At 35.9% G+C, this 24,858-nt stretch overlaps 4 protein-coding genes across 5 annotated transcripts; 2 read left to right on the top strand and 2 right to left on the bottom strand.

Annotated features, from left to right (window-relative positions):
- Positions 1 to 6,687: 6,687 nt before the first annotated feature.
- On the top strand, positions 6,688 to 7,119 carry LOC145953561 (uncharacterized). Its single transcript, XM_083067536.1, has one exon. It carries the CDS (start codon positions 6,688 to 6,690, stop codon positions 7,117 to 7,119), a length of 432 nt encoding a protein of 143 aa, XP_082923662.1.
- Positions 7,120 to 8,975: 1,856 nt separating this feature from the next.
- On the top strand, positions 8,976 to 11,846 carry LOC109800551 (1-aminocyclopropane-1-carboxylate synthase 6). The gene is made up of 4 exons (XM_020361331.2): positions 8,976 to 9,613; positions 9,693 to 9,818; positions 9,932 to 10,092; positions 10,760 to 11,846. The coding sequence occupies exons 1-4, from the start codon at positions 9,269 to 9,271 to the stop codon at positions 11,604 to 11,606; spliced, it is 1,479 nt and encodes a 492-aa protein (XP_020216920.2). The 5' UTR covers positions 8,976 to 9,268; the 3' UTR covers positions 11,607 to 11,846.
- Positions 11,847 to 12,709: 863 nt separating this feature from the next.
- LOC109801006 (putative LRR receptor-like serine/threonine-protein kinase At1g12460) lies at positions 12,710 to 16,691 on the bottom strand. 2 transcript variants are annotated; one of them, XM_020361968.3, is made up of 3 exons: positions 16,005 to 16,691; positions 14,576 to 15,909; positions 12,710 to 14,489 (listed from the first exon to the last, which is right to left on the bottom strand). In XM_020361968.3, the coding sequence occupies exons 2-3, from the start codon at positions 15,736 to 15,738 to the stop codon at positions 13,001 to 13,003; spliced, it is 2,652 nt and encodes an 883-aa protein (XP_020217557.1). In that variant the 5' UTR covers positions 15,739 to 15,909; positions 16,005 to 16,691; the 3' UTR covers positions 12,710 to 13,000. The 2 variants fall into 2 exon arrangements, with proteins under 2 accessions (XP_020217557.1, XP_082923302.1); XM_083067176.1 differs by having other exon boundaries at positions 14,576 to 16,691.
- Positions 16,692 to 20,570: 3,879 nt separating this feature from the next.
- On the bottom strand, positions 20,571 to 23,450 carry LOC109801009 (uncharacterized). Its single transcript, XM_020361972.3, has 4 exons — positions 22,983 to 23,450; positions 22,587 to 22,823; positions 22,269 to 22,486; positions 20,571 to 21,028 (listed from the first exon to the last, which is right to left on the bottom strand). Exons 1-4 carry the CDS (start codon positions 23,217 to 23,219, stop codon positions 20,848 to 20,850), a joined length of 873 nt encoding a protein of 290 aa, XP_020217561.1. The 5' UTR covers positions 23,220 to 23,450; the 3' UTR covers positions 20,571 to 20,847.
- Positions 23,451 to 24,858: the final 1,408 nt, after the last annotated feature.

Genomic DNA, 24,858 nt, shown 5'->3' with positions numbered 1-24,858 from the left:
TTTAAGTTAATAATTCAGTTTTAAAATGAAATACCTGTTTTTCTTTAATTAGTCTAAATTACATTTTTGGTCTCTTATAATATCAAATTCATAATTTTTGTTTCTCTATTTTTAATTATGTAATTTTAGTCTTTCCAATTATAAAATTTACAATTTTGATCTTCTTGTTAAATGTTCATCTATTGATAATTAAAATTATAATATTAGTCATCACATGACATTAAATAGATACATGACATTCAAAATTTAATAATATTTATGATAAATTTGACTTTTAACTCATTTTATCTTATAAAATTAATAAAATAAAATGAAAATAAGATAAAAATGAGATCTTAAATTATTATTTAGTCTAAATATTATTAAATATTAATAATCATGTCATTTTCTTAATGCCAGATCATGACTAATGATACAATTTTAATAATTAATGGGTAAGTATTTGATTAGAAGAACGAAATTGCGGAATTAAAAATAAAAAATCATGATTGTGAATTTAATATTATAGTAAACCAAAAGTGTAATTTAACTTTTTTATTACCATTAAACTCTTTAAAAATAAATTGTAAAAATACTAATAGTTCATTATTAATATAAAAAATATTATTTTATCATGTATAACGCACAAGTTAAATTATTTTATATACAACTAAAATTTAATTATAAAAAATATATATTAATAAATATTATGTTTAAATATATAATTTATTTTTAAAGATTACATAAATAGATGTTTTTAAATATATAAGTTATATTTTAAATTGATAATAAATAATTTATATTATAATACAAAATTATTTTTATTTATCGATACTTTGTTTTAAAAATATTAACATTTAATTCATAAATAAGTATGATAAATAAAAATTAAATTAAAAAATTCCTAAAAATAATCATTTATGAAAATACTCTTAAAAATGTTATTGTGTTAGATAAGCTAAATTATATTTTTAATATTTTATTTTATTTTTTAGATTTATTTTAATCTTTTATCTTTTTATATTTATATCAATTTGATTCTTTTAAAATAATGATTATTTTTAATTTTAACTGATTAAAGACAATAAATTTAGTAACATTAGGTTGATTTATATGAAAACTATGAAATTGACATTCGAATCCAAAATAACTATTATATAATGAAAATTGTATGAAAAATATATTCATGAACAACTATAAAATTAAATTTTTACAAATTTTAATTTATCATATTTATAATATATTTCGTTTGAATATCAACTGTATTTAATAATTTTCGTATAAATAAATATTATGAGACAAAAGTCTTGAATAACTTAAAAAATAATTTAAAATGATTAAAATAATTGACCTAATTTAGGAGATAAAGAAAAAATAAATATTTTAAAAGATAAAGTGTTAAAATGAATTAAAAAATAAAATAAAAAACTAAAAATATAATTTTCCCCACTAAATAAAAGCTCATGTTTAACATATAAAAATCAATTATAAAGATGATAAAAAAACCTAATCTTTATATAACTTTCTTAAATTATTTATTAAAAAAAAAGCTACCTTGAATTTTCAATTATTAGATGGAGGTTAAATCATATCGAACAAGTTTTTCTGGACGATGAATGTGCCTGAGCATTCCATCAGCGAAAATCTTTCTGGACGTCCACCTTCGGAACCTCTTGACGGTGGAGGAAGGGGTGTCATCGGGGGAAGGAGTGCTTCGTTCAAGGAGAAAGTAATGGGGGAATCATCACCAAAACGGGTCGTGAGGAATTTGCTGAAGGAAGGGGAGATGACCTTGGATTTTGAAGGTGGGGACAGGTTGCTCCCAAAGTTTAGTCTGTCTCTGATGGTGCTGGAACAACTTTCTGTTCCTTGGAGAAGTTGTTTGGTGATTAAGCTTTTAGGAAAGACTGTAGGATTTCTTACCTTGAGAGATAGATTAGCTTCGTTGTGGAAGGTCCAGGGGGGCTTTGAACTTCTCGATATATCGAATGGGTATTTTATGGTGAAATTTGATTTGGAAGCAGATCGGTAGACTGTCATGCAAGGAGGCCCCTGGCTCCTCTTCGACCATTATTTGGTGGTGCGTCCGTGGTCACCTGAGTTTATTGTTACGGGGGCCAAGGTTGAGAAGACTATAGTGTGGGTTCGGTTCCCGGGGCTTGGTATCATGTTCTATGATGAGAGTGTGCTTTTGACCATTGCTTCGACCATTGGTACACCCATCAAGGTGGATTTGAACACTCTCAACATGGCTAGGGGACGGTTTGCACGCGTATGTGTGGAGATAGAGCTTGATAAACCTGTGGTGGGAAAATTCAATCTCAATGGTGTTTGGTATAACATTGAGTATGAGGGTTTGCACTTACTATGTACCTGTTGTGGTTGTTATGGCCACGTGTTGAGGAACTGTTCATCTCTAGTTCAACCCCTGCAACATCTTGAGAATGGCACGACGGAGATTGCGGCGGCTGAAAAGTCCGAGCAGCCTGCACCAGGTTTAGGTCAAGGGGTAGTCTTGTCAAGTGGGGATAGAGATATTCAAGGAGAGACTGTGTCTCTCAAACCACATGGTGATTGGTTGGTTGTGCAAAGGAAGAATAAGAAACAAAATTCTCGGAGATTCGCTTGGAAAGATAATTTTCCCACGTATAATAAATCCGTTAACCTTGGTGGGCTGAATCACGAAAAAATCGTACTCTCTCATAGGAATAATATGGTTGTTCCAAAAATTGTGGGTGAGGTTAATTATGGTAATCAAAATATTGGTGATAAGGAGAGGCCCACTGACTCGTCCCTGGCCATTGATTCTGGTGATGCTGACGTGGTTATTAGGAAAGACAAGAAAAGAGGGAGACTTGAGAAGGAGCAAAGACGACACGTGACTAACCCACGTGGTGATACGTGCATGGTATGCCTCCACTGCATGCTGATGAGCATGATTACCTTCTTCAAAAGGAGGAATCAAGCTTGGATGATATGATGGCTGATGGGAGTGATGCTCATGAGGTTCGGGCTGGTGACGCTGTTGGAGAACATACGCAGGATGCCCCTACGGAGGGTTGGATGAACTAGGGTGTTCCCTACCTAGTCATATATTTATTTTTATGGAGGACATATTTAACATTATTTGCTGGAATATTCGTGGAGCAGTTAATGCTAAGGGGAAAAAGAGATTGTCAGAGCTGGTGAAAGTATATAAGCCCTCTATTTTTATTATACTAGAGACCCACTATCGTTTCTCAGCAGTTGCAAGCTTTTGGGACCGACTTGGGTACAAGCTTAAACATGCAGTGGAGGCTATCGGGCATTCTGGTGGGATTTGGGTTCTGTTTGAGAATTCTTGCTCTGCCACATCTATTGAAGTCGCGTCACATGCTCAAGTGATCTCGTTTTGTGTTCGTGAAGGGTCTCGTGAGTGGGTGTGCTCTGCAGTCTATGCAAGTCCGAGAGTGAAACTGCGTGATCAGGCATGGGAGCATTTGTCAACCCTACGAGAGAGTGTTACGGTGCCTTGGTTAGTATTGGGTGACTTCAATGAGATTGCCACTCCTTCAGAATGTCGTGATGGGATCTTCTCGTTGGAGTGCGCATCAAAGTTACTCAATATGATGGAAGATTGTAGTCTCTTAGAGTTGGGAGCGAAAGGGCTCAAGTTCACGTGGTATCGAAGACAACTTGGGTCAGTGATAGCTAAAAGATTGGATAGAGCGGTGTGTGATATACCATGGCAACTAACCTTTCCGGAGGCCTTTGTTGAAAATCTTTGTAGAGTCTACTCGGACCATTGCCCTATCTTGGTCCGAAGGAATGGGAGATGCTCTAAGTGGACTGATCGGCCTTTTCACTTTCAGGCAGCTTGGGCTACTCACCGAGATTTTGAGCCTTTAGTTAGTAATGTTTGGAGGCGTAATACTCCATCCTTGGTGAATGGGTTGTCTGCAATCAAGAAGGAAGCTATAGTTCAATAAGGAAGTTTTTGGGAATATATTTGCAAGGAAAAGAGAAATTCAAGCTCGGTTGAAGGGGGTGCAACTAGCCCTTGAGCATCAAAATCTTGAGAGTCTTACTCGATTTGAGAAGGAGCTCCAAGCAGAGTTGAATGAAGTGGAGCTTCAGGAGGAATTCCTCTGGTTTCAAAAATCGAGAGAGAGGTGGGTTCGCTTTGGGGACCGAAATACAAAGTTCTTTCATGCTCAAACACTCTCTAGGCGCCGAAGGAATAAGGTGAGAGGTCTTTTCTTTCCCAATGGAATGTGGCATACTGAACCGGAGGCTCTTAAGGTGGAGGCAGTTCGCTTCTTTACTCATCTATTTTCTGAGGAATCTGGCTCATCGTTCACGGACATGGTTGGTGGCTCTCCTCGTCAAGTGACGGCACCTGTGTCACGGGACGAAGTACGCAAGGCTATTATGAGCATGGGCTCCTTTAAATCCCTGGGGCCAGATGGGTTTCCACCTTTTTTCTATAAAAATTATTGGCCTATCGTAGGGGAAGAGTTGTGGAAGACAGTGCGTGATGCATTTCAGGTTGGATTCTCTGATCCTGCTCTTTTGGAGACACAAATTGTCCTAATTCCGAAGGTAGAGGCCCCCACCGCTCTGAAATAATTTAGACCTATTAGCCTTTGTAATGTGGCCTGGAAGACTATCTCCAAGGTCCTGGTAGCTCGCCTTAGACCTTTCTTGGGTGATCTTATTGGCCCTTTTCAAGGTAGCTTCATTCCTGGGCGGGGCACAAGAGACAATTGTATTATTGCTCAAGAAGTATTAACTCACACACACAAAAACAACTCAAGGGTGGGTTCGCTGGTATTGAAACTTGATTTAGAGAAAGCTTACGATAGGGTGAGCTGGAGGTTTCTGGAGGCTACTTTGATCAGGTTTGGGTTTCCTCCGGTTATTATCCAACTCATTATGTGGGGTGTGAAGAATACAACTTTATCAATTCTTTGGAATGGAGGTGCCCTTCCATATTTTGTACCTGAACGTGGTTTGCGCCAAGGGGACCCTCTATCACCATATCTCTTCGTTTTCTGCATGGAACAATTAGCGCTGCGCATTTCTGAACTACACCTTTCAGGGATTTGGAATCCTTTATCATTATCACAGGGAGGTTTACAACTCACTCATTTATTTTTTGCTGATGATGTAATGCTTTTCTGCCAAGCTTCTGTGAATTAGGTTGAGTTGGTGAACATCGTCCTAAAAGAATTCTCTGAGGCTTCAGGTTTAACAATTAATTTGGACAAGTCCAAATTCGTGGTCTCAAAGAAAGTGGATAGATTGCAGGTGGAGGAGCTAGAAGCTATTCTTGGTATTTGTCACACTACTCGGATCAAGAAATATCTAGGCACTCCAATGATTGTAGGGTCACCTAAGATAGCAGATTTTCATGGTGTAGTGGATAAAATCAATGCCCGCCTTACCTCCTGGAAATGAAAGCTTTTAAATAAGGCGGGAAAGCTTTGCCTTATTAAGTCAACGGTCTCACCAATGCCTGTGTACAACATGCACTCTCTCTGGCTACCATCAGCAGTTTGCAATAAGGTTAACCATGCATGTCGGTCCTTGCTCTGGTCCAATAATGGCAGCTCAAGGTTTTGGTCTCATGTTGGGTGGGAGGTAGTTACAAAGTCTAAGGATTATGGTGGTTTGGGTTTGCGTGAAACTCGTACTATGAATGTTGCACTATTAGGAAAGTTGTTGTGGGATTTTGTTGAAAATCCAACCAAACCTTGGGTTCGCCTTCTCTCTCATAAGTACCTTAATGGTTAGTCAATTCTATGTGCCACTAAACAGAGGGGAAGCTCTCAGGTGTGGCTTAGTATTGTGAAAGCAATGGGAAAGCCGTGGGAGGGATTCCGGCCTTGTCTAGCGGATGGGCAATCCTCCATGTGGTTTGATGATTGGTTGGGAGTGGGAGCCTTGGGTCGCCTGGTTCAATTCGTTCATATTTCTGACTCAGATAGAAATGTGGCCAGTTTTTGGGAACAAGGGAGATGGAAGTTTGACTCAATGAGTACGATACTGCCTTCTGAAATTGCGATAAGGGTTCAACAGGTGCAAGTTCTGTTGGTTCAGAGTGGCAGAGATACTTTTGCTTGGATAGGTGAAGCCTCAGGTTGTTACACAGTGTCGTTCGGAGTCAAATTTTTCGAGTCTGCCTCTCATTTGACTCCTGATGCGATTTGGCTGAAAGTTTGGAAGTTGGAGGTGCGAGTGAAGATTAGCTTTTTACTTTGGCAAGGGCTGCATGGGGCTTTGCCTACCAACCTTGCTCGTTTTAGGCGCCATTTGGCTTCCTCTAGTGCTTGTGCGCGCTGTTCCTGTAGTTCAGAGTCCATCATTCATGCCCTTCGAGACTGCCCTCACTCTCGTCAAGTGTGGTTTGACTCTGGGCTTGCGCCTCAAATTTCCTTTGCCGAGATGGAGTGTGGAGCATGGTTGCGATCAATCATATTACATCCTCAAGTGGCTGTGTTAGCTAACCTACTTTGGTGGCTTTGGAGGTTTCGGAATAACATGACGTTTCCCGGTAATAAGTGGTCCCTTTCTTACTTGTATCGTCAAATTGAAGAAGCCCAGGTGCAAAACCAGATTTATCTTGCCAAACGTAAATTGTGGCAAGTAAACGTTCAATGGAGTCCCCCAGAACCATCTTGGGTTAAGCTAAATGTGGATGGCAGTTTTGTTCCCTAGCTTAATGCTATGGGGTCTAGTGGTGTTGTGCGGAATTCAATTGGGCAATGGAAACTTGGGTTTGCAGTTGGCCTCCAGGGCGGTGATTCCTTCCAGACAGAATTACTAGCAGTTGTCGAAGGCCTTGAGCTTTGTTGGAAGGAGGGGTGTAAGAAGGTTATTTGCGAATCCGATTGTCTAGGTGTTATCAATATAGCTAAGAGTTTAGGGAAAGGGGCTCAACTTAGACATAAATACTATGATATTATTAAGAGGTTAACGGATCAGTGTTCCCGAGCTTGGGAGGTGGAGTTTGTTTGTATCCCTCGCGAAATCAACTGTGTGGCCCATTCTCTAGCACGGTGGGGTGTCCAACATTTGAACTCGAATGTTTCATGGAGGAGTCTTCCAAATTTTATTTTATTTGCTTTAGGAGTTGACTCTATGTCATCTAGGTTCTAGTGTATTTTTGCCTTTTATCTTTCACAATGATACAAAAAAAAATATATTATTAGATGGAGGTTAATAATTTAAGTGAAGCGAAAACTTAAATGATCGGGAAATCAATGACAAATTTAATAATCTTACATCTAACGGCTAAATTGTGAGAGAAATTGAGATATTTTTCTTTTAAGAAAAAAAAAAAAGCCCTCATCCTTATACAGTTAACAGTTGTACGCAAAATGTAAAAAATCTAATCAAATAGACTATATATAAACAAACCTAAATATCGATTAAATTGAATTTTTTATTAGATCGTATTACATTCCATATTTTTTTTATTATCTCAATTACGTATTATTAAAATAGGCACTCATTTTATTTTAATTGATATTTATAATTTATTAGATGTGTGACAATTGACAAATAGTTTAAATTATATCTTATAATTATTTTATAATTTTAAATTTGTTTAATATTATCTACATGTTTAGAATAATTACGAGTATGATTTTTATATAGTAACACTATAAAGAATTTTATACTATTTTTTTAGATTAAAGAATTCAATACTATTATTTATAATAAAAGTTAATAATTTTACCGTACATGATAATATATGATTAGATGATAATGTAATTAATTTCTTAAGTCATTTAACTCACTCCAATTTTTATAATTAGATTGGAGTAAATTAAATTAATCAGAAACCAATATATTTAATATTTTAAAATTAATATGACTGGCATATATAATTCTCAAACATTTTTATATTTAAAACATTTGTGTGGTATAAAAAAAATTAAGATTTCAGACATGAATTTGGCAATGGTGGATGGTTTGTTTGCTAGCATTAACTTTAGACGCAACCGGATTCTCATCCAAGCCTCAACCGCAAACGTCCACGTCCATGTTTTCTTTTTTTGTATAATAGATCTTAAGCCATGATATAATGATCATGTTAGGCTCACTCACGGGTTTTTAATATTAAAGTTTACTTTTAAACTTGCTAGTTTATGGAAAAAGGGCTCCATATTGAATACAAGTATATGATTAGTGATTGAAATGATGGAGTATCTGAGATTCTTAAGTTTGATAATTTTGCAGAGCGAGCTCCATCATCCACTGAATTGTGTTCTTGTTTTGTGTCTCCTACCTGAATCACTGCATTGATTGTGTCATATGTCAGCTAGTGGCCATTACACTCTCTTCTTTTGTTTTTTTACTTCCACTTGTGCTTCGTATTTACCGTTCATTTCGCTCCTTGTTCTCACCCCTCATCATAAACTCTTTGATGCACGTTGTCGCGTCTATCTCTTTCTAATCAACGTACAAATTGAACGGTGCACAAACCAGTTGGCCACTGCATGAACTATGCAACCACAGCTACCAGGGGGAAACCACACATGTAATGTGTAACTTTATTTTATCAAATTATCTTCAAGTATGACCAGTATTATATTATACTATTACTTTTTCAAAATTGTATAATACTTTTTACAACTTTCTTTCTCTTTTCTTATTATTTGCTTTTATTGGAAAAAATAAATATCTATCATATTTAACAGTAACTTGTTGGTTTATTTCATTCCTTATCCAAACAAAAACATAAATAAACGGGTGACTGTACCACATTACTTATGACACGAGTAATTTGAACATAACTTACACGACTTTACATACGTTAAATGTAGGTTTGAAGGCATAGGTGACAGGTGAAGATAATTTCATTTTGTTTACTTACGTACACGAATTGGTCTAACTATAAAAACTATATATAATTTGAATACTGCCGCTAATTATGAACCATTTTAGTCGATGAAAAAAAAGTTTGGTTAGAAAAAGAAGATGAAAGGAAAGAAAGAAAAAGAGAGTGGATGGATGATGTGGTGCAGTAAAATGATTTGAGTTTAAAAAGAGAGAGGTGATAGGAGGGAGAAATTGTGAGGCTATTTTGGCGCTGAGAATATCCCAAAGAAAAGAAAGAGATTAGAGTATATTCATTCATTCATTCATTGAGTTGAGTGTCCACACTCCACACGCTATTAACTGACAACAACACTTTGTTTTGTATTGTGATGGTTTCCTCCATGAAGCTTTGCAGATTCATTACAGCACTAACATAAGCGAATCCAATGGTTTTAGAGGAATAGTAAAAGAGAGCGATGAGATGAGAGTGATAGTACCTCTGCAAGGAGTTGTTCAAGGCACAGGGGGTCTTTTCTGGGGTTCTGTCATTCCTTGTGCACTCTTCTACTTTCTTCAACTCTTGTTCAAAACCAAGACACGTCATCACCACCCTCCCTCTAACCACAACCACCACTCCACCCTCCACCGCTCTCTCTCTCCCACTCCCCGCCACGCCACCGCCTCTGCTTACGTGTCACCTCGCGCCAATTCCATCACCGCTGCTAACTCTCCTTACTATTTAGGCTTGCACAGGGTCGCTGATGATCCCTACCACCAGACTCATAATCCCCAAGGTGTTATTCAACTTGCTTTCGACCAAAACACCGTGAGTAGTTACTTCTCTCTTCACTCTTCACTCTTCCCAACTAAACTCTTATTCACTCTCTTCATGGCTTTGCCTTTAGCTATCTCTCGACTTGATTCAAGAATGGATTCACAGCAACGGAACCGCTGCTATGCTGGGGAAACCACTTAGCGTCTCTGGGATTGTTCCTTACCAACCTCTCCATGGATTCATGGAGCTCAAACTGGTAACTATTGTCCTTTCTCTTCTTTGCATGTTTTATTCTTACGATAAAGATAAAAGTGATTCTTTCCAACAAGGTTACAAAAATGCTCTATTGTTAATTCTCTAATCCTGCAGGCTGTGGCTCGTTTCATGTCTCGTGTTTTGGAAAAACCGGTTTTCTTCAACCCCTCGCGAATGGTACTAACCGCAGGTGCTACCTCTGCCATTGAGATTCTAACCTTCTGCCTAGCAGATCATGGAAATGCATTCCTTGTTCCCACGCCTCTTAGCCCTGGGTAACAATCTTCTTCCCATCTCCCAACTCTTCTTTTTATGCTCTACACAAGGTTTTAAATTGCAGTCACTTGTTGACACTCCAAAAAGCTTGAAGTTATTGTCACAAATTTCAAGTCCATTAGTGATATAATCAAAATAGAATACTGACTACATAACTGGGAGTAATTCTAAGAGTTAATCATCTATGTACCGTCAGTGTAAGGTTACACTGATAACCAATTATATTTTTTAATTGTACCATGTCACTATAAACATATTTACTTTTAACAGTAACATGGCACAATTAAAAGATATAATTGGTTACCAGTAGCAGTGTGTAGGTGATTAACTCTAATTCTAAACCTAAATCTACTTTCGGAAGATGGTACTAGAGTATTGTTACCACCCTAATAGATTTCCAGTTTTGTAAAAAATTTAAGTTCAAGCTATCCTGCCTTTGGTATAAGTAGACTTTTATAGACCCAAATTTGCATTCTTTAACATTGCAGGTTATAAATTAGGGTTATAATCACATTTTGTCTCAATCTTTGATATTATAGAAAGTTACTTGTAGCATGATGTGACAGTAATTGATTTTAAAAACCTTCAAGTTGTAATCACAATAGGGGTAGCAGATTTTCTTTTTAAACCCTTATCTGCTTTGACAGTTTGGAATACTTTGTGCAGCTTTGATGGAGTTGTAAAGTGGCGGACGGGCGTGGAGATAGTACCTGTTCCTTGCCGCAGCACTGATGACTTCAATTTAAGCATAACTTCGCTTGAGCGAACCTTCAACCAAGCAAAGAAGCGTGGTCAAAAAGTTCGTGGAATTATAATGACCAATCCCTCGAATCCTGCTGGCAAATTGTTGAATAGGGAAACACTGCTGGATCTTTTGGACTTTGCTAGAGAGAAGAATATTCACATAATCTCTAATGAAATGTTTGCAGGCTCTTCTTATGGAGACGAAGAGTTTGTGAGCATGGCAGAAATCATGGAGGCAGAAGATCATGACCGGGACAGAGTTCATATAGTGTTTGGTTTGTCAAATGAGCTCTCGGTTCCAGGTTTGAAGGCGGGTGCTATCTACTCCTATAATGACAATGTTGTGGCTGCTGCTAGCAAATTGGCCAGGTTCTCCACTGTTTCTGCTCCAACCCAAAGATTGCTTATCTCCATGCTTTCAGACACAAGTTTTGTGCAAAAGTTTATTGAGGTTAACAAACTGAGGCTGCGGAAAATGTATGATACATTTGTGGCAGGGTTGAAGCAGTTGGGTATTGAATGCACCAGGAGCAGTGGTGGTTTTTGCTGCTGGGCTGACATGAGCAGCTTGATCCGCTCTTACAATGAGAAAGGGGAGCTTGAGCTCTGGGATAGATTGTTGAATGTTTCTAAGATCAATGTTACCCCGGGATCCTCATGTCACTGTATTGAACCTGGGTGGTTTCGTTTTTGTTTTGCCACATGGACCGAAAAGGATGTTTGTGTAGTAATGGAACGGATTCAGAGAATTTATGATGCCACAAAGTGACATAGATGACATGTGGTCAATTAGTTCTGCAAATTTAGTTGGTTTGTTGATTCTTTATTCTTTTGGAGAAGCTAGCATCATCCTAGTAGGAATAATAATCAATTACCAAGGGGTAGTTGGATGACATGGACATGGTGTTTTTTTTTAGGAATTGCTTCAAAATGATAGGTTGTAAATTGTAATTTTATAACCATTGCATTTATGAAATATTCCAATGTATAGTCGGAGCCTGGTAGATCATTTCTGCTGTCCTCAGAATAGTACTGAAATGGCTTAAGGTTCAATCAAAGAAGAAACAGTGAAATACTAATGTTGACCCGAAGAAGCCGCAGCACCACTGATACTATCAAGTTAATCCGCTTACGATGAGAAAAGTGTTAAAAGAAGGGAAAGATAATAACACGTTGCAAGACTCAAATTTGGTTACGGGCATGATAATAATTTTCATTTTTCATTTTTTACATTTGCTTTTATTTCATAAACTTTATATTAGATAATCCACATATCCATTCAAGCTTTGTATATTTCAGCAGGAAGGTCCTGTTGTATTATTTATTATTTGGTATGATGATTGCAAACCTGAGGGCAGAATTTGATTAAATGATCTTGCTTGCTCAACTGTTGAATATTAATGAGCTTTTGGATGACATATCTCCTCAGGGATTTATGAAGTCGATTTAACAAAGCCTGCTCCTCCACGACGAGTACGGATCAAACTTAATGTTAATAGAAACTAGAGGCATACACATCCTAAGCAAAAGTGGTTTTGCTTGCTTAGTGCGTGACAATTTGACAAATGGGTATTGCAGAAACTGCCTATGGCGTCGGTTAATGCTACAAACTGAGCCACTAGAGATGATCTTCATATGAAGAAAAACAATTTGTGTGGGGTATAATATGGGTGAAAATTGAAATGACAGGCACCCATTCGCTTTTGGGGGAAAAAGGCAAAGAAAGAGGAAAAGGATAAGATTAAAAACAAAGGCGTCGCATGATAGTACCATGCTTTCTCAACATTTTCACATATCTTCTTGTGTACTTGATGAAATGAAACAGAAGCCAAAAGAAAAAGAAGTTGGAAACGAATCATGGGCACAAAGTAATGAAATAAACAAATGCCTTTTATTTGCAGATGTTACAAATTTTATGAAGAAAAAAAAAATAATGGCAATATAAAAATGAATACAAAAGAATTTTTGTCCTTCGTCTTTTTTACGTTTTGAATGCCTAAATAACATCCTTATCTCTTGCCCTCTTGTATACACACTCGATCCCGATCCAAATCTCCTTCCATGTATTCTTGAATGCCTAAATGTGATACCTCTGTTCCAGGAAGAATTTAACAAATTAAGCAATCACTTCAATTCTGAGCTGCATGGAAAAGCTCTAACTAGTTAATGGGATTCCACTCCATTTCTAATGGACTCAAGGACCTGAACAACCTCAGCCATGCTTGGTCTCCTTAAAGGATCCTCCGAAGTACAAATTAGCCCCAATCTCATAACCTGAATCAATTCATTCTCAGCAAAGCCAAGTAAATTTCTGTCAAAGCAATTTGAAGCTGAGCCAGTCTCCAACAAGCCTCTTACATATTCACACAAAACCACCACCTCATTTGTGGTTGGACTTTCCACAGGCTTCCTCCCAGTAACCAGTTCCAAAAGAATGACTCCAAAACTGTAAACATCACACTTCTCACTCTGCCTAAGCCCTTGAGCCAACTCTGGTGCAACATATCCCACAGCATTGTGGAATTTGGTCAGACCATAGTTATCCAAAATGGGAAGCAACTTTCCTAATCCATAGTCAGACAACTTAGCTTCATACTTGTCATCTAGGAGTATGTTAGAGGATTTCATGTTGAGATGAAGGATTGGAGGTCTACAATCGTGGTGGAGATATGAAAGGGCTCTTGCAGTTCCCAGTGCTACCTGGAACCTTCTAGACCAATATAATTCCCTATTGCCTCTACTAGTGCTGGTTCCGGGATAGCCAAACCCATGTAGATTATCGTAGAGATTTCCATTTGGGACAAACTCTGATAGGATCAACTGCATTGAAGATGACCAATAGTAGCCTTGAAAAGCAACTAGATTAGGGTGTTGAAGGTTGCCTAGTCGTCCAATTTCGAGCTCAAATTCCTCCTGGTTTCTGATCCTTCCCAGAGTCTCGAGCTTCTTCACTGCAATTGAGATGCCGCCTTCAAAATCAGTTCGGTAGACTGTACCGATTGATCCACCACCTATCAAAGACTCTTTGTCAAGCAATGCTTTGGTACCTGCCTCCCAATCTTCATATTTTGATGGTAAACTTTTGCTGAAGAGGACCAGCTTTCCAATTATAACATTTGATTCTGATGATCCAAGAGGTGTGCTCTCAACAATCATAATCTGATCATCATCTTTTTTTCTACCACGCGCCCTCATATTCATGATGGTCACCAAACAAACCCCGGTGAGAATTACAGCTGCAGCAACAATTGCAATAATTGCTGAGGTACTTAGAACTTTAGGCTTCCCGGGAGATGAAGGTGATATAGTTCCATTTACCAAGCAAGGGGTGTCTAAAGGAGCACCACAGAGAAAAGGATTATTGGAAAATGCAGATGCACCAAAACGGCGTATTGCATCAGGAATGACACCAGAGAGATTATTGAACGAGAGATCAAAATGTGTCAAGTTATTTAAATTTCCGAGGGAAGGAGGGATTGAGCCAGAAAGTGAATTATGTGACAGGTCTAGGAACTGGATCTTTGATAGGTTTCCTAGGCTTGGGGGAATGCTTCCATTAAGCTGGTTATGGTGTAGGTTAAGGGATTCCAGGTTTCTCAAGTTGTAAAGGGTCTGAGGAATCTCGCCTTCTAAGTTATTACCAGAAACATCCCTGCAGCAACATAAAAGAATGAACTCAGATTTTATTCAGAGGGGTTAAGAAAACGTAGAGCAGTTTGAGAAAGTTACAGAACTCACAGCCCCAGAAGAAACTGGCAATTGCTTATATCATCTGGAATTTCGCCAGTGAGGTTTAGATTGTGCAAATCCAACAATTCAAGCAGCTCAACATTGCCAAAGCCCTTAGGAATCTCTCCACCAATGGAATTATTACCCAATTTGATAACTATTAGTCCCCGCAATTCCTGAATATCCACTGGGATATTCCCCTCAAGCCTATTCAACTCCAACGCCAAGAGCTTTAGATTCTTGCATTTAGTTATGCTGGAAGGAATCTCCCCATCCAAAGAATTCCCTGAAGCATCAAAGATTTCCAACCTCCCACTACAAGAACTGATCTCAGGAATATGTCCTCCAAATCCATTATACGATAAGTTGAGATAGGTAAGATTTTGCATTCCAAGGACACTGAAAGGAGCCAAATCAGTGAACCTATTACTACCAAAATCCAAATGTTCCAAACTTTGGCATGAGGAAACGAGATCCTGCACGCTCCCTGAAAAGGCATTGCTTCTCAGCGACACATATGACAACCCGGAAATGTCACAAAGCCGCGAAGGGACAACCCCACTAAGGTTGTTGAAGGAAAAGTCAAACCCTTCAAGGTTGGAGCAATTCACCAAGGAGGCAGGAATTGAACCAGCAAGTTTATTATGAGAAAGAGAAACAAACTTGATTTTGTAGCAGTACCTAAACAAAGCCGAAGGTATCTCCCCAGTGAAGCCATTCTTCGATAAATCCAAAAACCGAATGCTTGGCAAATCACCAATGAACTCAGGGATCGAACCAGATAAAGCATTGGAACTCAAATTGATCTTCCACAACGAGTGAAGATCACCATACTCTTCTGGAATACCACCCGAGAAACGGTTCCCAAACAGCGTCAATATCCTCAACCTCTTCAAGCCCGAAAGCGACGAGGACAACACCCCACCCAAGCTAGTGTTCCAAAGCACTATTCTTTCCACAAACCCTTCAGAGTTGCAATAAACACCATTGTAATCATGGCACGGGTTTCCACTTGAAACCCACGAACTCAAGCTGGCGCGTGGATCATCCGTGACGTTTCCCTTGAATTCAAGCAAAATTTCCCTCTCAGTTGCCGCTGAGGCTGTCACAAAAAAACAGAAAACGGCGCACAATAGAGCATGAGAGAGATGAATTCCACGGTGTCTTCTCATGCTCGAAACAATGTGATCACCCCTCTGGCATCATCGCTGTCACAACCAAACTGGGTGCGATTCTGAGGTGATGTTTCCTCAGCTACAACGTTTTAGGTTTCGAAAAAATTGGTCCAATGAGAAACAAAACATCACCATCATCACCGACTGGGTGCATTCTCATTAAGAAGACTGGAATTGAAGGAGAGAGAATGAAACAAACCAAAATGATAAAAAAAAACAAAATAAAGTAAAGTTCTGTAACCAAAGAAGTACTAGTACAGTACCCGTTTAACCTCTCCCTACTTTTTCCTTCTGGGTTCTCCGTGTGGGAATCAAGAACAAAGATTCATTAATGCCCATGATGCGCTTGGTGTTTTTAAATGGCTTGGGTCTAGTGGGGTGGCATAAAAATGGGAGCTTTGGGGGTGAGGAGAGAGAAGGAATGGAGGGCAGGGTGGAATGGGGGAAGAGAAGAGAGTAATGAAGATGGAAATGGTGGCTGTACCTTTGCTGGAAAGGAAGCAGGTAACACAGTGAGAGAGAATTAAATAAGCTTCTTTTAATAGGCTGTGATATATAAATTCAGAGATTGCCACCAACTGAAGGCTGAACCACGTGCATGAGAGACTACCTTTCTCTTTCTCTCTCTACACTTTCTAAGCCTTTTAACTATGAAAACATTGAAACACCAATCTGCGTTTGTGAATTGTGCATAACACTTATCTCACCACCATGTCTTGTGTTGTGGTGTAGGGCCTCTTTCTCTTACCCGGCATTTATTCTTCCCTACCAACCAAGCCACCACCATCCCTATCCCTATCGCTGTCACCAACACCATCTCAATTAATACGCAAGAGGGGTTAGGAATATTGGGGAAGAAAATTGAAGAAAGAGGAGGAGAGTGAGTGGAAAAGAAAGAGTTAAGGAGTGTGTTTCTTTGTCTGTAGTACCGTTTCCTTGCTTTATTCCATCTATCCGTTTCGTTCGCGACACTTTCCGTTGGAATTCGTCGTAATTAGCATCTCATTACTTAATCATATGAGGTGCTAACACAAGCATTTAGTAGCGCGATTAATTTCCGATTGGAGACTTCATTTTAAAAACATATTAAATTTTGTATCGATTTAACTAATTATTCATTTATCGCTCAATTATAATTATATTTGACATGCATATTTTGTTTAACTATTCATTTTGTTCAAGTCAAATAACACTATTACATATAACAAAACTCTTCTTTCGACTATGTGTTAAATATTTAAAAATTGGACTAAAAAATACTAAGAATTTCATAATAATTGATTTACTTGATCACAGTCGAAAACCGTATTTGAAATGTTGGTGTGATTAAATACCCTTCATTGTTTTCATTTTGTTCAGAACTTTTAGAGAAAAGCGGACCGAATGTTTACTTGCATAACTTCCTGTTAAAAAAATTAGAGACGTTTTTTTGACGGATAAAAAATAGAGATGCATCGTTAAATTAGTGGCTAGAGTATATTATTATATTGATTAACGAATAGTGTTATTACGTCTTTTTGTTTTACTCGGCGTCTTACAATTATATAAACAAAGATATAATAATTATTGAATTAATTAAAAAGTTATTAGCAGAATATTCCAACAGTTAACGTACCACATAAATGCGATCACAGTGAGACAAAGCCAGAGTAGTAGACAAATACATAGGTGATCCGATTCTTGCCACGCGGCTTTCACTTGTTGGTTAGGCGATTTTGGCCGTTGGATTTAAGTAGAGGAAAGATTGGTCCTTCTTTGCATTACCTATTCTTAACGTTTTATTTTTGTTTTCTATTTTTGGTTTTTCAATTGTCTGAAAAGTCCTTCTCTTAAACGTTATTCCCTTTTGTTCAAATTTGTCCTTTTCCATTTGACTAGTAAAGAGGGGCCAGAATCTCTACACTTGTGTTCGGGAATTTTCTTTCCTTTCTTTTTATGTAAAGGGGGAGATTTTCTTACGTTCTTACTTGATCAACGGTTAAAAAGAACAACTTTTGCAAATGACACATACAACATACAATGTAAGCATAAATCAACGTCTCCAAAAGTTTTCCCTCGTGTCACGGTTTGAAAAAGCATTTAATTCAAAGGCTTTTCCATCTAATAAGTAGTAGTAATAATAACCATAATAAAAGTCATGGCTGGCATATGTGATCACTTGTGGTCCCTCCTAATCAAGTCTTGTCCTACCTTTGGATCCTTCTCTCTTTTGTTTAGAGAAATTATACTCATATCATGTTCAACATTCTATAGATTAATCACTTAAACTGTAGAAGAGGGATGTTAATGTAATCAATTCTTTATCATCCTTGGATGGTGCCTCTGCGGATGTATTACCTTAAGGATGAGGTAGCAGGTAACCCTCAAAGAGAACGCACCAATATGTTCCCCAAAAGAAAACAAATGAGAGGGCCATCTGACATGAACAGTTCAATAACATTTATGTTTATGGAGTCCACATCATATACCCATTTCATTTGTAAACGAATCTGTACCTATGTCACTGTGAAACAGTGAATGAGAGCCTTCAACACATTGAGACAATTGTTAAAGACACACTTTAAGCATACATATGTGTAATGTATTCAATAAGCGTCATTCCAAGTTCTAACGTTTGGATGAAAGGTTAATACAACTAAGGAGAACAGACACAAAATGCTCTACTGAGCTGTGCCACACTTAATCTGAGACGTAGGACTACTCAATATAGCTCACTCCGATCCACAATACTACGAAGTGTATGTATACCATATGTTATTTGAGACATCAATGTACGACACTCAATTTTATATATATATACTCACATAAACAATAATGTAAATATATTATTTTCTAACATGTCCTAAGTTTGCTAAAGTAAAAGAAAACATTTTAAGAAAAGGAAATTCCACACAGAACGATAAAAAAATAATAAAAAAAAAGTGTAAGCGAGGGATATTAATGAGAGCGGTAGCATTAGGATGGAGGCAATATTAATTCTTAGAAATCCCATCTCTAATTCTGTAATTCATTATTAAATCCTTATATTTCTTATAATTTAAATGACATTTTTTTTAGGGAAATTTAAATGACATTTATGTAGCATGTTATGCGGATTAGCGATTCCCCGTTGAGCTTTCACCGCTCTTTTCTTGTCTAATTTTTATTTTTGGAAAAAGAATAATCACTCATTTTAAACTTTATTTTTTTAAAATATATATCATAAATTTTTATTTTATCCTAATCAATCCTTAATTTTTATCTGATTTATAGATTGACATTATAAACTTTAATTTTGTTTTAATTAACCCTCAAATTTTATTTCTTATAAATAAACACTTTCAACTTTAATTTCATTCTAATTGATTTTAACATTTGATAATTTACTGGTTTTACAAAGTTTTTATATTATTAGTTTAGAGTTAAATTATTTATCTTAAATATCAATAATTCATTAATTTTTTTCTTTTTTATGTTACATTTTTCTTCTTCAAAATATAATAAAAATATGTGTTTAGAAAGAATGATAAAAACAATAAAAGAAGTGTTTATTTGATTTTTTTCTTCTTCTAAATTATATGGTATTTTAATATATATATATATATATATATCAATAAAACTAATATATATGTATCAAAAAAATTAATAAATAAGTATGATTTAAAATAAATAAATAAATAATTGATATTTTTTTATCTTAATAATTTAATCTCAATGTAATATAAGAAATTTATAAAAAAAATTAACAAAAAAAATTATAATCAAAGTATTTATTTGTAAAAGTGATAAAGTTTAAGAATAAATTATAATAAAATTAAAATTTATAATATTTATTTTGATAATCAATTAGAATACATTTGAGGGGACTAAATATTTTTTTCCTTTATTTTTTAACTCACAATGTCTAAAGTTTTTCTTTCCGTAGAATATCTGTAATTTACAACTAAACAGAAAAGGTATGAATGTGATAGCTATACCTATACGACAAACCAATGAAGATATCAGATCATTAGTGGACAAACATGCAGCTGGAAAAAGACAGGAAACATTAATAACTCATCAAACTCGGAAATCAACAAATTCCACGTGAATCAGAGGCAGAAAGTAAATAATAAATTCAATTAAAATTTAACTGAATCCAGTTCATTAAACCTAAAATACTGTACACACTATACAGCAGAACAGTAGCATTAACGAGTTCCCTCCCAGCTCTCTCAGTCATACTTCTTAAAACTCAGATAAAAAAAAAATGAAGATACGCCTCATTATTTCACGTCATTTATATATCTTTGCATCTAATGAAAAAGAACTACTTTGGTTCTCTTTCCTCTCTCTGTTCACTGATTTAAAAATTTACAAAAAACATAGTGTAAATGAAAATAAAGTGAGAATCATTTTTCATTATCAAAACCAACAAGCCTAAAATAATTCAGACTCGTTGGGTTAAGTAGGGGTGGGGGCAGGGCGGAGATGAACAAGTCCTTGTGTCATTTCATTTCCATCATTTCTGTATTATTGGTTCTTGTGCTTTCCGTCATAACAACTAACAAAAGGTTAAAAGAAAAAAGCCAAAATGAAGAGGTCTAGAACAATGAATCGATCATATGAAATCAACAAAAGCGATGTACCGGATTTGCACAGATGAATCTTGCCGGGTTGAAAACGATCACCCAAAAAGTGGGAATTTCATTTCATTTATAGACACAGTGAAATTAAACGGAAGCACCATCAAAGAACAATGTTGTAGGCAACAAGGCAACATATGGAAAAAGAAATAGAAAGGTCGATGTTAGTAATGTTAGTTTGTTATGCAGTGAGGCTTTAAAACATGAGAAGTTTACACTTAACACTTCCTTTTGATACATTTGATATTATTGATTAATGTTTATTAAAATCTATACAATTATGATAGAGGATCTTTAAATAAGATATGCGACTCACAAAATTGTTAATTTAAATCAATTTTGACTAAATAGAGAGTGTACATTTCTCTTAAATTTGACGTTCAACACTCCCATAGACGAGGTTTACTTAATAAATGAAACCTCACTCTAATGTGCATCATGCATCAATATGTGCCAATTTGAGATAGTGATAATTGCCTCGTGCAGCCAAAAAGTAAGCTCATTATTTCAACAGCAGATCCTCCTCTTTTTGTAACTCCTTGAGCTGCCTCTTAGCATAGACTGTGAAAAAGATTATTGTAGCTACAGTTACGCAGAAACCAACAACATTGAGGACAATTTGCGTAGCAGATATAGTATCCTTTTGATGTGTAGCATTAGCCAACGTTTTTATCAAAATTCCCCTGCAGTGGAAGACAAGGAGACAATGAATTCAAGAGTATATTTTGCACCAATAGTTCCTAATTCCTATCTTAGTATCTTTTATAAAATACATGTCAAGAGGCAACGATAGAAGTATCAGTTAAGGGCAACCATCACTGCTATTAGCTGATAAAAAGATTTTAGTGGAGGAAGATGAAACTAGGTAAAGGAATGGCAGATCAAGTCAAGTGAATGTGAGTTTTCCAAAACGACCCAGGGGAGGACAGGGCACAAGGGAAAAGAAAAAGTTTGACATAGATTTGACACGCGATTAATGTTATTGCTGGCAAGTAAATATGCATTTTCAAAACCAAAGGATTTAGATAGTACTGTTACTATTATATCTGGCTGTTGAGAATCAAATAACTCATCTATACTCACCTAGTCGCATTTATTTTCCAACACCCTTACCAAAATAGGAAGACAAAAAGAAAATACACTCCATAACATTCATTAACAACACAGCATACTGAATTTATTTAAATAATAACATGATGGCAAACAATCTAAGAAGATGAAGAACAGTCGGATAGAATTTTAATTTCAATTTTTAGCTTGGGGTGTGTGTCCATGGGGGGATTATTTATGAGAACAAGAGGTTCGACAGGTGACCAGTCAGTCATCACATTCAGATCACATATCATGCATGAAAACACATCATTTGCTTACACCTAGACAAAGTCATAGAATAGATGGTATTGTATAATCCAAGTGAAAATCTAAATAAGAATAGAAAGATACCAATGCTCTAAGAAAAACAATCTCTACTTCATCGGTAAAATATCAATTCACCTTCACAATATATTTTCCATGGTCAACTTCATGGAGTAGCAAATATTGAGAACAGAGAGACACTTGTACAATAAAAGATGGACTTGTTTCAATGATGAAAGTGCAAAATTTATGAATGGAAATGGATCAACAAGTATTGATATGTTAAATGGACAAACTTTGAAGACCACAAACAATCATTGAGTTCGGTCTGAAATTCAGACAGAAATTTTACAATTGAAGACAACCTAAATCCACAGTATGGTATGGGCACCAAAAAGTAAGCAAAAGCTGGTCACATATTTTTTCTTATGTACATGATAATTTATACATCTATACACAATGATTATTCACAAGAAGTAATCCAAGTATGTAAATAGCCAAGTATAAGAAAAGCAAACTCCTAGCATAGCTACTTAAGTGTGCATGAAAGAGAGAGAGAGACCCTACGTATAGATTGAAATAAATATTTCTGGCACCATTCCTACCAAGGATCCGCACAAGTAAGGCCAATAATGAACATTTGTTGCCACGGCACAATAGTTGTACAGTATGTATGGGAATGGGGAAATCCTGATTAAAGCAACTGCACGAAATTGATGAAACCAATTTCCCTCACCAGCAGATCTTAGAACAGAAGCGTTCTTTGGATATTTTTCTAACCACACCTGCAAAGCAAAGAACCATGGAATGTTGGCTCCTAATTAGCATGTGACGTGAACACATGAAGACAGATACCAACTTATACTAAAGTTACAAGAAATGTACATTAATTTTACGATGAAACATTGAACCGATGAAGAAAGGGAGTGAAACTCCCACAAGTGCTGCAGAAATTATTAGCAAGAATCCAAAGCCATAACCAAATTTCATCCCAGCCACCCACATAGAAGGCGAGGAAGGCAAAAACAGGGTAGGGAAAAGCGCTATAGAACCAAACAATACAACAGCTAACACGGGATAGCTGAATCTGTTGCTCTCCCACGTTATAATCGGAATAATCACCTGAAGCAAAAAGTAACGTCACCCACGGAATAGTGTTTCAACATTCAAAATTGTAATTCATATATAATGTTCCACAATAAAAAGACATTACATTACAAAAAAACATACAAACGGAACTCTGGTGGATTAACCGAATGCATAAGGTATTTGAAAGGAAACCTTTTCTACAACGAAGGGGCAAACCCATTTGAAAGCAGCGAGAGCCAGAAGGGCCACACATATTAAGCACAGGGCGGATTTAACCCAATAACAGAGACACGATCTTCTCCGGCTGGTGGCCGTGGCTTCGGGCAGTGAGTCCCACCTCAATTTGATGTACTCTCCGCCGTCGCGAGTGCGCTCGACGTCCCTGGTGCGGCCACCGTCGTTAATGACGACCTCCTCGAAATACGTCATCGGAATTTGAATTGGCTCAAATGGATTGGACGGGGTCGGTGGCCTGGCCGCCACCGTCAATGAACCAAACAGCGTGTCGGAAATATGGTTCGCGGCGATTCCAACAACGGTTTAGATTCAGTGCAACGGAAACCGCAACTGCTAGCTAACACCCGCCAAGGAATGAAGGGAATGCCGAAGATGATAATAATAGTAATAATCAAATAATCAAATCATATCAAATTCCGATTCAACGCTACGTGGGCCTCACCTCTCTGCTACTTTTTCTTTTGTTGTAACACCATTATTTGTTTTTCACCCATTGGCTATTTTTGATCATTATTACTTTTTTGTTTGTCACTTATTTAAATGGATATTTTTACATAATTCACTTTAACACACACAAATATATATATATTTAAATATAATTCATATATATATTTTTTATAATATAAATACAAATAATTTTATATAAAAAGTTTTATTACTATATAATATAAATATTTATTTATAATATATACACTAATTAGTTCATTAAAAGAAATTAGTTCACATACATGTGTATTTTGCATTTCTTGCATACATGTCACTTGCAATATATGTAATGTTTACATCTGTTAAGAGGGTGTGACGGAAAGGACTTGATCAAGTGGATCTTTGATCAAGTATTTCACTAATTATACTCTTTTTTTTTTGTTCGTTCTTGGAGTATCCACTGTCGATAGCGGTGACTAACCTTCTCGCTACGAGGGAGACACTTCAAAAGGTGGGATAGTTGACCTTAAGATTTAACGCGGCTACATACACAAGACAGGATTCGAACCCCTAACCTTGCTTAAGCGTGAATCAACCTCTACCGCTGAATCACACGCTTGAGGTTCTCAATTATACTCCTTAAATAGGTGGAGTACTCTACACTTATATTTGATACAAAATTAATGATTGAATATTAAAATATAGTACTTAATAATAAGTAAATTTACACAAGATCTTGAGATTTTCAAGGTCTAAAAGAAAATAACAAATAATTATAAAATTTTGTTCCTAAAATAAACACAAATAGAATAAATCTTTTGAATGTTTTAAACTTGGATGACGTTTAAATCTTTTCAAATTCATTTTTCATGTTGAAACATGTAAATACTTATTCTATAATTCACGTTGATACTCCGAGATTAATTTTTAATAAAATTATTTTATTCAAAAATTAATGTTCTATAATAAATTTTAATAATTAAACTGTTAAATTAAAAAAATTTATTATGTAAATCAAGTATACAATTTTTTATAAGATTTAAAAATTGTTTGATAATTCGTTACATAAGTATAAATTAATATATGTTCATAAAAATAATTATACATTAATTTGAATTAATGTAATAAGATATCAAATAATTTTTAAATTTGATAAAAATTTATACTTATCTATTAATTAAGAATTTTTAATTTAATAATTAAATCATTGGAATTTAATATAAATTATTATTTATTAATTGGACTAACTCTACTAATAATTACTCTTAGAATAAATAAATTTTTTTTAAAAACCTAAAAATAATTATAATGTGAATTTATACTTTTAATAAAAAGGAATTGTTAATATTTTTATCATTACAAATATATATAAAAAAAATTATTCTCAATATAAATTTTTTTGGAT

The sequence above is a fragment of the Cajanus cajan genome, chromosome 11 (genome assembly GCF_000230855.2).
Source record: "Cajanus cajan strain Asha chromosome 11, NIPB_CcT2T_4, whole genome shotgun sequence".
Classification (NCBI taxonomy): domain Eukaryota; kingdom Viridiplantae; phylum Streptophyta; class Magnoliopsida; order Fabales; family Fabaceae; genus Cajanus; species Cajanus cajan.
This window is presented reverse-complemented; position numbering and strand designations above follow the sequence as displayed.

Bases quoted from the DNA above. Each gene is read 5' to 3' on its own strand.
- LOC109800551 (XM_020361331.2), top strand. From the start codon at position 9,269: ATGAGAGTGATAGTACCTCTGCAAGGAGTTGTTCAAGGCACAGGGGGT. The intron at 9,614-9,692 runs GTGAGTAGTTAC...CTTTGCCTTTAG, and splicing joins TTGCTTTCGACCAAAACACC to CTATCTCTCGACTTGATTCA. The intron at 9,819-9,931 runs GTAACTATTGTC...CTAATCCTGCAG, and splicing joins GATTCATGGAGCTCAAACTG to GCTGTGGCTCGTTTCATGTC.
- LOC109801009 (XM_020361972.3), bottom strand. From the start codon at position 23,219: ATGACGTATTTCGAGGAGGTCGTCATTAACGACGGTGGCCGCACCAGG. The intron at 22,824-22,982 runs GTTTCCTTTCAA...TTTTTGCTTCAG, and splicing joins GCCCCTTCGTTGTAGAAAAG to GTGATTATTCCGATTATAAC. The intron at 22,487-22,586 runs GTACATTTCTTG...TTTGCTTTGCAG, and splicing joins TGTTTCATCGTAAAATTAAT to GTGTGGTTAGAAAAATATCC.
- LOC145953561 (XM_083067536.1), top strand. From the start codon at position 6,688: ATGGGGTCTAGTGGTGTTGTGCGGAATTCAATTGGGCAATGGAAACTT.
- LOC109801006 (XM_083067176.1), bottom strand. From the start codon at position 15,738: ATGAGAAGACACCGTGGAATTCATCTCTCTCATGCTCTATTGTGCGCC. The intron at 14,490-14,575 runs GTGAGTTCTGTA...ATGTTGCTGCAG, and splicing joins TGCCAGTTTCTTCTGGGGCT to GGATGTTTCTGGTAATAACT.